Here is a 13335-nt window from a genome sequence, read left to right as displayed (position 1 = left end):
TCAACTACACACACACATTGCAACTTACAGTTAGGAAACGATTAAGATCAGGAAAGTCAAAAACATTGGCAATTTCTGACAAGGTATTTAAAGCCATTTCTCTGTGGTGATCTACATCATGCTTTCGCATCTCAGCAGTCTGGCAAGGAGTACCCGGGAGTGCAGTCATCTGACTGGAGTGGAGAGATTCTACTAAAAACTAAAGCAAAAACATCTTTTTTAGTTTTCAAACAAGGAAGGAATTCTGACTAACCCTGCCTCCCCACCCACCAACTAATAACTTTCAAGCTAGGTATTAAAGGGTAGCATCATGTTCTGCACTGCCACAGTTAGACTCATTCAATTCTTGTAATCACTTTACTGAGGTGGATTTTGTCATAATCTCCATTTGACAGAAACACAACCAGACTTAGTTAAGATCATGCTAAGGATTCTATCACAAATACAGGGTAAAACCAATATTTTAACATGGTCTAACTTTTCAGTAATTGATTAATTTTATCTTTCTGTAAACAAAGTTTCATGTTCATAATATCAAGATATAAAAGAGTTTATCATCACTAAAAAGTCTAAAAAATGATGACACCCTAAAAGTTACCAAGAATATAATAATTTGAAAAATTATTATAAGATATTCTTTCATTTATAACCCATATCTTCAGACCAATAGAATTAATACAAATGGCAACAGTTCAGTTCTAAATAAATAAAGTTTTAAAAATAATTCTTTAAAACAAGCAAAATAAGACTTGTACACATGTTGTTTTTCTTAAGCCTAGTCTGGTCTCTAAATCCTGAATTTTAAGAAACCACACCACCTCAGCCTTCCACAGGAAGTAACTGAGATTACCAGCAAAGACACTACTTTGCCTGGTTTCTACTTCTTTTTAAACTCCTGTAATATGTTGTTACTGTCTATTGAAAGGCTGAATGCTGGCTTTCACCTGACAGATGGGTTTCTTGTATTGGCTGAAAAAGTTCTGCAGTTTAACACTTTTAGCAGCGACTAGTGCTCGAATCTCTGTGTATGCTGCTCCAGAAACAGACGCTGACTTAGACAACAAACAATGCAGTAGATGCAAGAGTGCAAAAGGTATCAAATCTCCTTTCGCTGCCCTGAGAAGAAAAACACACACAGGTAAACATAATGTTAATGTCTCAGAAACTAATGCAGAGCCACAAATAAATATATGCTGAGTCATATTTTCATATAATATACGTCTTATATCACCATTTACTCCCCCCGCCACCAGTGCTAAGGAACAAATCCAGGTCTTTGTGTATGGCAGTCAAGTATTCTACCACTGAACTACATCTCCAGTCCTCACTGTCTCTAATGCTAGGCAAATAAGACAATGACAAACATAAGTACATTTCATGTCAAACCCTGTCAAACACACCTTCCAATGTCCCCTGTTGTAAGAATCAAGGTGTCCTTCAGCTCGTTATTTCTCGATATTTGGGCATGTGTATATGCTTCCTTCATTCTTAAAACAAAAAGCTAGAAAAGTAAATTCACTGGTCAGAAAAGTTCAAAAGCTAGGTTTATAAAAATCTGTATGTTTTAATTAAAATTTCCAACCTCTTTTATGAATCCATCTTCAGAGTCCAAAGATTCCAATATATACTTAATATTTCCACTAAAAGCAACTCTAACATCCTTGTCTGGATCTTCCATCAAATTTAATAAAGTCCCAAGAACTGCTTTTACCTCTGCTTCATCTTCTTGAAAATCAAGATGCTTACAAAGATGCTGAAGATTGTCTATGAAAGCTAAAGGGAGACAGTATATATTTCCTAATTTGACACATCACATATCAATGTTGTACTTAAAAATACTGTTAGCAAATAATATACAGAAAACAATCCCATGCTGCCTTATATATCAATATTTAGGGCATATATAGCACATATAATTTAAGAAGATTAGAAATTATTTATTAATTAATTATTTTTTGGTTTGGTTTTTTTTTTTGTTTTGTTTTGTTTTTGGTCATTTTGTTTTTGTTGTTTGTTTTAAAATAGTTCTCACTGTGCAAACCCAGCTGGCTGGCTGGCTGGCCTGGAATGCACTCTGTAGACCAGGCTGGCCTTGAACTCAAGAGATCCACCTGCCTCTGCTGGGATTAAAAAGGCATGTACCAACACAGCTAGCAAACTTACCAATTTAAATTACTTTATACTTAATAAAAGTAATAAATGACTTAAATTTAAAATAAATTCTAAAATCTAAGTCATCAAATGATCATTTTTAGGTTTTGTAGATCATTATCTTTTAGACTTAAAAATAAACTTTAATTTAAAAAAATCTCTCAACTAAGAGGGATCTTAGACTTATTATCAATTTTACAGAACTTAGGGGGTTCCTAGAACCACTTACCAACTTTATGAAAGTTTGTGAATGAACTGCAACTTACTACTAAACACATGGATCGTCCAAGTATGTGTGGAAATCTCAACCCTCCAAAAAACTCATACCCAGTGTCACTGTAAAGTGTTTAATCCTAAGTGATCACTCACCAAGTTTTACTGGACTAGGTGTTTTTTCTGCCAGCAAGAAAAGGAATGGCTTGCAGACAGAAGCTCGTACTTGAGAGGATGAGCATTCATGCTGAGGAGTGGCTTTCAGGTTCTTACAGAACAGGTCCACATGTTCAAAGAAAGGCTCTACTGAGGAACTCTCCAAATAAAACATGCCATCAAGAGTACAGACAAGTTGACCAAGGATGGAAGCAAATTCTTTTTTGACAATGTCAGAATCATGTTTGACTCTGTCTCTGAGGAAAAAAAGAAAAAGTACTAAATCTTCCCAGTAAATATTTTGGATTAAATTTCCTTAATTTGAGACAAAGGGAAAGAAAAAGTGAAACTCAGAAGGGAAAGATATAATTTTCAAGCTAAAAGTATTAGTTGCTTTATATACTCTGCAATAATAACTTAGACACTCAGATTAAAGGTTTATACAATCAAGTCATATATTCAAATTAAAGTCTTAATACATACATAAGCATCTTGGGAATCTGATTACACGAACTCTGCTGCTGCAGTAAGATAAAAAATCCTTTAACACAACTAGCCCGGATTATTTCATGGGAGCTCATCAGGGCCCAATTATAAACTGCTGTTCTCCATTCAAGGAATAGTCTTCTTGGAAACAGAGTCAGAAGAAATACACATTGTGACTGTGCCTGTGGAGCTAAAAAAGAATAAACTATATTAAACAAGATTTCTTTAAAAACTTTTGCTTACCTTTTTTTTAGGGGGGGGGAGGGGTTCAAATGTGCCAAAACTCTTGTGTAGAAGTCAGAGGACAACTGGTAGGAGTCAGTTCTTTCCTTCTACAATACAGGTCCCAGGGATCAAACTTAGGATATCATGCTCAGTGGCAGTTACCACTGAGCCACCTTGCCAGACATTAAGCAAAGTTAATTTTACAGAAGAGTGTGTGTGTGTGTGTGTGTGTGTGTGTGTGTGTGTGTGTGTATATGCACAAACGCATGCCCACAAGCACACATACTTGTATAGGTACGCTGTGTAATTAGCATTTAAAGTAAATACACCATCTAACATAATTAAATCTCAGAAAATAAAGCAAGAACACTGAAAAATGTTTACATACAACTTTCTTAGGTAATTAGGAAAATGAAAATTGAATAGACATGTATCAGAATCAAAAACATTAAGATAGTTATCTCCCTGAATTTTTATTGATCTAAAGAGCAAGATATTTTAAACCTGTTGATATCAAGTACTGAACACAATTCTCCTATTCTGCTAGCAAGAATGTAAAGTGGTACATCTTTGGAGAGCAGTACAACAGAACAGAATGTGAGATGTGGAAATCCTACAGACCAGTAACTCCATTCCCAGGTAGTTATCTTCAAATAGTACTTTAATTAATATGCATCTGAATATCCAGATCTTTTTGAAAATTCAGATTCTCAATCAGTATATTCCAGCAGAACAAAAGATATTCGTATTTCTTTTCTTTTTAAATCTTGTATCTTTATTTACTTCTATTGCATGAAAGTTTTGCTTTGCATGTATATCTGTTTGCCATGTGTGTCTGGTCTCTGTGGAAGTCAGAAGAGGGTATCAGACACCCCTGGAACAAGAGATACAGGCAGAAGATACTCTAAATTTCTAAGAAGTTCCTACAAGCTTGCATTACTGGTCTATGGACAATACTTCAAAGATCAAGGCTTTGGTAAGATTTAAAGTTACTTAAAAATATCACGACAATTTAAAACTGTCAACAACCAGAAGCAACTAAATTGTCCATCAATGCCATGATAATGTTTATCTTTTTAAAGATTTAGTTGTATTGTTTTAAATTATGAATTGAAGTTGGAGAGAGGAACTGTGCAAGTGAATGAAGGTGCCTGAGAAGGCTAGGGACATTGGACCCTCCTAGAGCCAGAGTTACAGACCATATAAGCTTTCTGATATGGTGCTGAGAACAAATTCAGGTGCTCTAGAAGAGCGAGCAGCTCAGGCTCTTAATCACTGACCCATCTCTCCAGCCCCGATATTGTTTGTCTTATAGTTGCTTATTAATAACTAAAATATGAGAGATTACAAAAATCATCATGAATAAATCCCATAAATACAATGCTCACCCAGTCAGTCACTGGGACATATGTCTGTAATACCAGTACTTAGGAGGATCAGAAGTTCAAGGCCAGCCTCAGCTACACAGTCAAGTCTGAGGCTAGCCTCGTTTACATAAAAGCCTATCTAAAAAATAAAGAAAAGGAGAGGAATAAAACTGGCAAAGAACAATCAAAGGGTTTATTTACTCATTTACTTATCTTTCATGTTTTGAGTCAGGGTCTCACTATGTAGCCCAGGCTGGCCTCGAGCTTGTAATTCAATTCTCCTTCCTTAGCCTCCCAAGTGCTGGAACTGCAGGCATGTACCACCATATTCGCCTCAAAGGACTCTCACTAAGTCCTTACAATTTTTTCTTTGTTGTTCTGAGCCATTATAGGCCTATAGGGCTCGCTCCTCCATTCCATTTTTAGAGGACACTGGGGATCAAACCTGGAGCCTCTAGTCTGCTAGGTCAGAGCCCTACATATCTAGTAGGTACATTCCCAGCACCAACATTTTTATTTATTGAAGTAGGACGTTGATATGAGTGTTTAGAATATTATTCTCTACTTTTTTGTTTTGTTTTGTTTTGTTTTTCGAGATAGGGTTTCTCTGTGTAGTTTTGGTGCTTGTCCTGGATCTCGCTCTGTAGACCAGACTGTCCTCGAACTCAGAGATTCTCCTGCCTCTGCCTCCCGAGTACTGGGATTAAAGGCCTGTGCCACCACCACCCAGCTCTCTACTCTTTTTATGTATAGTTCTAAAATATCTCATAGATTTCTTAAATGAAGATTCTTGTCATTTTTGTTTTGTTTTTTAAAGATTTATTTATTTATTATATATAAAGGGCGCCAGATCTCATTACAGATGGTTGTGAGCCACCATGTGGTTGCTGGGAATTGAACTCAGGACCTCTGGAAGAGGAGTCAGTGCTCTTAACCTCTGAGCCATCTCTCCAGCCCAATTTTGTTATTTTTGATTTGTTTTGAAGATAAGGACTCACTCTGCCAGCTTAGGCTGGCCTAGAACTCATGGCACTCCTGTCTCAGTGTCCTCTTGTGCTGAGATGGCACGTGTGCGCCACCACACCCAGCTCAAGATAAAGATACTTGCAGATACATTTCAAATTCTGTACAGATGGAAAGGATAGGATATAGGTATAGGGCAAGTATCCCTTCTCAACTGTTTATATACCAAACTCCTTTCTGTGCTGTTTGAAGTATTCTCCTTTTAATTATTGAAAAATGTGTGATAAAGTATTATAAATTCTACACAGAGATCAATTACACACAACAAAATAAACTACATACATCAGATAATTTTTTATTACTTACAGAAACTATCACAAACCCTCTGGCTTAATGGCAGAAGATTAGTACCAAATGTGGTCAACTTTAAAGAGTTATCTTCAGAATGGGAATAAATCCATGGAAGTGACAGCATTCCACATAACTCTTCCAGAATATGATCTTCAAATGAACTTTTTACTACAGAGACAGACAATAGGACATAGATTTTTACCTACTCCTTCATATTTTTTTCAAGAATCCAAACCATCAAGTGTAATTATAACCAACATTCAATAAACAAAGATTCTTAAAACAAAGGGCCATAAATACTCCTCTGTTTTAATTGGGGGTGGTCTATGGCAAACTCAGGGCCTTGCACATGCTAAACATGTACTCCACCACTGAGCTATACTTCAAGGCCCATGCTGAAGTCCATGAGGCCAACCAAACCAGATGTGACTTAAAAACATATACATCTATGCATTGTCTATATAGATCATAGCATTCTTCAGATTCTCAAACCTAAACATTTAAACATTTCAAATAAATATCAACTAAATTAATCAAAATATCACACAAATAAATGTGAAACTCAGAAACTACCAGTAAGTTTAATTAACAGAAGTTTTGACAATATTCTGAATACTGTGAACATTTTTTCATTTTTTAGGCAAAAACAGAAAGCCTATTTCTACCATGACTAAGGTTAATCTATCACTTATTTGTACTCACCTTGCATATACATCAAAGCATCATAAATCCGCACCATGTTATCGATGACTAATTCCAGTTCAAGTTTCTGAACAGAGCCTAACAAACTCCTACAGCTCTTAAGCACTTTTGTATAAAAATCCAAAGACATCCAAGTTATCACTACTGGAGGTATCTTCTTATATGTGTGTTGATAGTCCTTGAAATTATGGCTGCAATGAGTACATTTTTTAAAAGATATTAGAATTAAGAATTCTGTTATAGTCCAACATAGTATTTTAATAAAGCCAAAATTAAGCACAGAACTAACCTATAACCTTAAGCCAATTTAAAGTCAGTATGCAAACCACCCTTGTATTTAAGTGTATTCACTCTCTCTTTTTTTAAGTGTATTCTCTTAATGTTGGTTTAAGTCACTTTTTTTTCTGTTGTTGATTGTAGTATGTGAGGGGAGGTGGGGGGGGGAGACATACAGACACACTGAGTCTAACTTTGTAGCCTAGGTTGGCCTGGTGGCAATCCTCCTATCTTAACCTCTTAAATCACTCTTGTGATGTATGGATTGATCTACGATCTTTGAATGTTAATATTACCAGGTTTAAATAATGATAGAAGACATGCCCGTGTAATTAGTAACTGATGTGGCAAACGCTCTTCTGAAAAGGACAAGAATCTAATAATCTATTCCTTCAATTTATCTCAAATTCTAAGTTCAGTGGCATCTGAATTAATAGAATTTTCCTAAAATCTCTTCTTTTATAACTCTGTATTGGTTAGTTGCAAATCAGTCAGAAAGTACCGAATGAGCATAAGCTGTCCTAAACTGTGGCAGTAGAAGTAAGTCTTCAAAGGGTTATATTTTTTTCTTTTGATAGAAAATCTATATAAGGATACTGAAAAGAAAATCTGCCTCTTCTGCACTCTAAATTTCTGCTCTATTTCAAGAAATATGGTCAGAAGAACTTAGAACATAAGTATGTTCTGCTATCTTCCTATCATGTGTCCTTGGGAAAAGTTATTTAGGCTTAAGAGAAAAAAGTCTTAAATTTTCTGCACTTTAACTTCTAGTTGGTAAAGTAGGTATAACAGCATTAACCTCTAGAATTGACATCAAGCTTAAGATGGAAGCAACATTTAGCACAGTACCTAGCCTTTACAGACATTCAACAGAAATTTTCTTACTTACTTCACTACAAAGTTTATGTCCCAAGGTCATAGAAATCAAGTAAGTAACGAAGTTTCTTAGAACAGTAAATACAAATTCATTAAAGGCAGCCCACACAGAAAATAAAAATGTTATTTACAGGCCAGTGAGATGATTCAGTGGGTAAAGCACTTGTCCTAAAAGCCCAATGACCTGACCAGGTTCATCCCTGGAACCTCTGTAAAAGCAGGAAAACTGACTCCACCAAGTTTTTCCCTTACTTCCTCATGCATTTCATGGTATCCATGCACCCACACATGTAATAAAATTAAAAAAAAAAAATTTCAAATGTTTTTTTTTTTTTTTTTACCCATCCATGTCTTGATGAGAACAGTGAACAGTGCAGAGAGCAGTCAGCTGTAATACAACAGTGATTCCTTCTAACGTCTCAGCAACAGAATTCTTCAGAGTACCACATTCAAGGGAAATCTGAAGGGATTCAGCTTTTTGTTTCAGTACATTCCATAATGTGCTCTTTGTGTCCATATTCACATGAGTAATTCTATAAATAGTTAGAATCACAGTAGAGGGTATTAATATTATAATACAAACGTATTTCAAACAAAATATCGGGTGGGGGTACAGCTCAGGAATAAAGGCCCTAGGATTATACTCCAGCACAAAATTAATGAACGCCTATATTTAAAATAAAAGAGACAGTGCTCGGTGGTAGTGGCACAGGCCTTTAATTCCAGTACTCGGGAGGCAGAGGCAGGAGGGTCTCTGAGAGTTCGAGGCCAGCCTGGTCTACAGAGCTATTCCAGGACAGGCTCCAAAGCTACACAGAGAAACCCCATCTTGAAAAAAAAACCCAAAGTAATTAATTAATTAATTAATTAAAAAAATAAAAGAGCCAGCAAGATGGCCCAGCAGATAAAGACATTTGCTACCAAGCCTAAGAACCTGAATTTGATCTATGGGGACCCACAAGATGGAAGAGAGAACCCATTCCCACTGACCCCCTACACAGTCATTGTGGTATATACACACATGTAGACAAGACAGACAGACAGATACACAGACACACACACACACACACACACACAAACACACACACACACACACACACACACACACCAGTAATTATAAAAATAAAACAAAAATTGCAATGTATTATCAATTTTTATCTGCATTAGGATAGATTAAAAAATGTTCAATTTGGCTGAACTACAGCAACTCTTTAGCTACACACAAAAAATAGTGTATTTGTTAAGATTTGAAATATAACAGACACACAGGCTGACACTTCTCAAATATAAAAAAGCTAAATTGAACAGGCATGTAAAAACATTCAAAGTAACTATATTTATATATATAGTATCATACTAGAGTAAATCACAATGACTAGCAAATTATTTTAAGCATTCCTATTGCCTATGTTTAGGAAGATGTTCTTAAACCAGAATAGTTAACATAAATTTATTTTTTAAGGTAAATAAAATTTATAAACTGTCTAAAATAAAATCGGATGATGTCATACTCTTCAGACTGTCTGCATGGCCTTTTGGAAGAGTTGAGAGAGGAGCTGAGTCTACGTCTCTTTGGTGACACTTCATCATTATTACCGCTGAGATTTTCCTGTTGCATTTGGCACTGAATTCCCTTGATAATTTCAATACTTTCCACTTTCAAGGCTGCATAAAATGGTCCCAACAAGTACTGAGAAAACAAAAATAATATACTACCTCTTAGGAGATATGTTTACATTATTTATAAACAGAAAAAATGCATTAGGTGTTAGTTACATGTTTTCTAGGAAGACAAACTAATTCTGAGTCTTATAAGGCAAATCAAATATTCACATTAATCAATATTATTTTACATTCTATCAATTAAGAATGGTTCTATGGTTTTCAAAGGTCTACAACACATATACACTATAATCTTTTTCCTCTTTCTCAAAATATTATGCAGAAATTGTTATAAGGGAATCACTAACTTTTTCATACTATAAATCTAACAAGACTTACAGAGTGAAATAAGCTAAAACGTTTAATTTTTAAAATACTGAATCAAGTTACTACATATCTGAGTATTTTATTGCCCGTCTTTCCCCACAGTCCAAACAGGAAAAATGGTATAATCTGGTATCACTAATTACTCTTTCTAAAGTGAAATTATTCACAGATAAAAATCTTAATGATTAAATTGTTTTCTCCAATTAAGATAACTCACCCTCTTTCAATTAATGCTGCTATAAACACATATTTTAAAAATTCTACTTTAAAACAATCTATTCCATTGGCAGTTCACTAAGATAATGAACAAATTTTTTTCTGAAATGGAAGTAAAATGTCTATGACAGGGAATGAAACTAAGTTATGAAAATTATCATGCCCTCCATATGCAGTATTGTGCAAGATGTTCTCTTTTCTTGTTAATGCAGCCTATCCACTTAAATGAACAAAACATTTAATGTGCAGTCTTAATAATTACTTACCCCAATATGTGTCTGAACTCCAAGAACATCTACAAGAGCTCTACAAATATTTGTCACATATATCTTCCTGACCTGTAAAGCCGATTCATACCCAGCTGGCACAAATTTAAGGAAATACTGCAGTAAATGACACAAAGCTGCTTTCAGCAAATCAGACTTGAGTCGCATAAGCACGCGATCTTCAAACATGACACAGAGTTTTTCCAGCAGCACGTTTAAGTAGACAGGCTCGATATTTCTATAAGCCTCTGCTTCAAAGGGAAATAGTGTCTTTACCAGCTTTGACACCGGCTCTTCATACAGTTTCAGTTGGTCAGCATCCATTCCTACAAGGTGTTGTAGTAATTCCAAAAATAAGCTGAAAAAAGTGCTGGCTGGCTGTGCTGGTAATCCTCCAAGCTCAAAGAGTTCAGTTAAAAGGCTAATTGCTAAAGACCTGATTTTGGGACTACCATGCTCTAGCAGAGCACAGCCTATCTGCCACAATAACAATTCTTGTCGTCTAAAAAACACAGTTGGAACAATATGAATAAGAACCATTAATAAAGTGACTTCAATAAATTCTACATTTTGCATGTTCATGAATTGCAAAGGAGCTGGCTGTAAACATCCCATGTATTCATCCAATCGGCTTAAAAATCTACTAACAACCACTGGCCATTCCATAACATTATCCACTGCATTTCTTTTGTGGAGGTAAATTAAGTCTTCAAAAAGATAGAGTAATTCCCGTGTGAGAACACCAAAAATAGCAGGATTCTTGCTTTTAAAAAGGAATAATAATGAGCAGATAACTTCACATATTTTCTTGTGTAACATGTGGCAGGATGGAGTTGCTGCAATCCGTAAAAGTCTTGTAATGATCCAGTGACTGAATTCTTTGAAACAAACAGAAAATATATTAAATAAGCAAGTATAATCTAAGTGTGAATTTGTTAAGTGCTTGATGACTGACTTTTAAAGTATAACTCTCACGAGAAGAACAGTCTAGTTTCCCACATGATGGAAAGGCTGTACTTCACAACAGCAATTTCTGAGCTACACAAAAGGTTCTAGCTTACCCTCTACTAGTTACGTCGACTTCACCTCTCTGAAGCTGCATAATGATATCTATGATACTGGTTATTGTGAGGATCAGGTAATATAACGTATGTGAAATAGCACAGTTCCCAAAGCATAATATATATTCAACAAATAGTAGCTACTATTACTCCATCAACAAAAATCCTGTTTTTCCATTTTGATACTGGCCCTGAACTTGCTATGTGGCCAAGGATGACCTTAAACTCTTCATGATACTCATGCTTTCATCTCTCAAGTGCTAGGGATTAGATGTGTAAGCCACAACACCCAGCTTCCTTCAATGACTGAATGGAGACGTGGAGGTGTGTTTCAGTGGTAGATTATCATGTAGAGTGCTAGATCCAATCACCTATCCATACGCACATGCCATTTACTTATTTGAGACAGAGTCTGTCTATGTATTTATTTATTTGTTTAAGACAGTCTCTCTACATAGCCCTGGATGACCTGGAACTCACTGTGCAGACCAGGTTGGCCATGAACTCAGAGATCTGCCTGCCTCTGCTCCCCAAGTTCTGGGTTTAAAGGCATGTACCACCATGCCCAGTTCATCTTGTTTTAAATATTAGTAGCTCTCAAGTTATTTCATAACCCACTTGTTGGTTATAGTCCATACTTTAGAAAATATAGCTAAGACATGACTACAGTACAATTTAAGAACTTATGACAGAATAAATACAGAACATCAATAAAAAGAACATATAAAGCAGCAGCAACCAAGGCAGTCCTAGGTGGCCACGAGGAGTCAGAAAATACCCTTTGAAGGCTATATTACCAAAGATACTTGTAATACTACCAACAAATTCTAAAATATTTCATTATATAAGAAAAAGTTTACTTTGCATCCCTTTATGAGAGAACTAGAAAAAAATAAAATCAATGGGGTAGTATCATAGAAAAAAGCTTCAACATACAAAAAGAAAAAATTTTTTAAAAGGCAGTATAGTAAGTTCTTTGTTGCTGCTGTTTTAATTTGGTTTTTCGAGACAGGGTTTCTGTGTAGCCCTGACTGTCCTAGAACTTGCTCTGTAGACCAGAATGGCCTTGAACTCAAGAGATCCGCCTGCCTCTGCCTCCTGAGAATTGGGATTAAAGGCGTGCAACACCACACCCAGCATAAGTAAGTGTTTTTGAATCAAATGTCTAAATAGACTTTGTAGTAACTAGAGAAGATGTTCCAGTAAAACTTTATAAAAAGTAAGTCGCTAAAGCTGGGAATGGTGGTGCATGTCTTTAATCCCATCACCCAGGAAGCAGGCAGATCTCTGAGTTCCAGGCCAGACTGGTCTAAAAGTGAATTCTAGGCCAGCCAGTTATATAATGATCCGAATGCAAAAACAAGAACAAACAAACAAAAAACAAAACCACTATCACCTTTCCCCTCAATATATAGCAATTAGGACTTTTGGGAATATGTAATCAAGTATGTGTGCTATTCAGAAAAGCAGAAAAGAGATCTTATAAAACTGACTGACGATTTACATAAAATAATAGCACTTACCAACACAACTGTCTTTGGCCTCATTTTGTCCCTGGCTTCCATTCACATTTACAAACATAAGTGGAGAAGACTTCATGATATGCTGGATGAAATCAAGTAACATCACAGAGGTCGGCTGAGCATCAGTTTTCTTAACAAGTTCTAGAGCAACTAAGAAATAAAAGATTCTTCTTAAAAAGTCATGACAAACTAAACAATACAGCTTTTCTTAGGAAACTAGACTTTAGTAATCAAAACTTTTGTCCAGCAAAGCACTCGTGCTAAACTGATATGGAGAAATACTATCATCTCATCTAATATTCTTTTTTTTTTTTTGAGCTGAGGACTGAACCCAGGGCCTTGCGCTCTACCACTGAGCTAAATCCCCAACCTCTAATATTCTTTTTGTATGTGTCTAGTATAGTGTATATACATGTTCATGGGTATGTGTGAATGTGTATGTGGAGGTCAGAGGTAATGGGTGGTGTCTGCCTCAATCATTTTTGAGACAAGTTCTCTCTCTGAACCTAGACTT

The 13335-nt window shown here is 35.7% G+C and overlaps 1 protein-coding gene across 1 annotated transcript in view; it reads right to left on the bottom strand.

Annotated features, from left to right (window-relative positions):
- Atr (ATR serine/threonine kinase) overlaps positions 1-13335 on the bottom strand; it is a 116396-nt gene that overhangs the window by 95334 nt on the left and 7727 nt on the right. The window contains exons 3-14 of the mRNA XM_036192592.1: positions 12822-12971; positions 10238-11115; positions 9278-9456; positions 8108-8299; positions 6615-6805; positions 5928-6080; positions 3004-3196; positions 2521-2777; positions 1583-1773; positions 1401-1501; positions 945-1116; positions 29-199 (exon numbers count right to left, since the gene is read on the bottom strand). Coding sequence (XP_036048485.1) covers positions 29-199; positions 945-1116; positions 1401-1501; positions 1583-1773; positions 2521-2777; positions 3004-3196; positions 5928-6080; positions 6615-6805; positions 8108-8299; positions 9278-9456; positions 10238-11115; positions 12822-12971 — 2828 coding nt within the window. The remainder of the gene's footprint in view (positions 1-28; positions 200-944; positions 1117-1400; positions 1502-1582; positions 1774-2520; positions 2778-3003; positions 3197-5927; positions 6081-6614; positions 6806-8107; positions 8300-9277; positions 9457-10237; positions 11116-12821; positions 12972-13335) is intronic.

Source organism: Onychomys torridus, chromosome 7 (assembly GCF_903995425.1).
Source record: "Onychomys torridus chromosome 7, mOncTor1.1, whole genome shotgun sequence".
Taxonomy (NCBI): domain Eukaryota; kingdom Metazoa; phylum Chordata; class Mammalia; order Rodentia; family Cricetidae; genus Onychomys; species Onychomys torridus.
The sequence above is the reverse complement of the archived record's forward strand: the minus strand, read 5'-3'. Positions and strand labels throughout refer to the sequence as shown.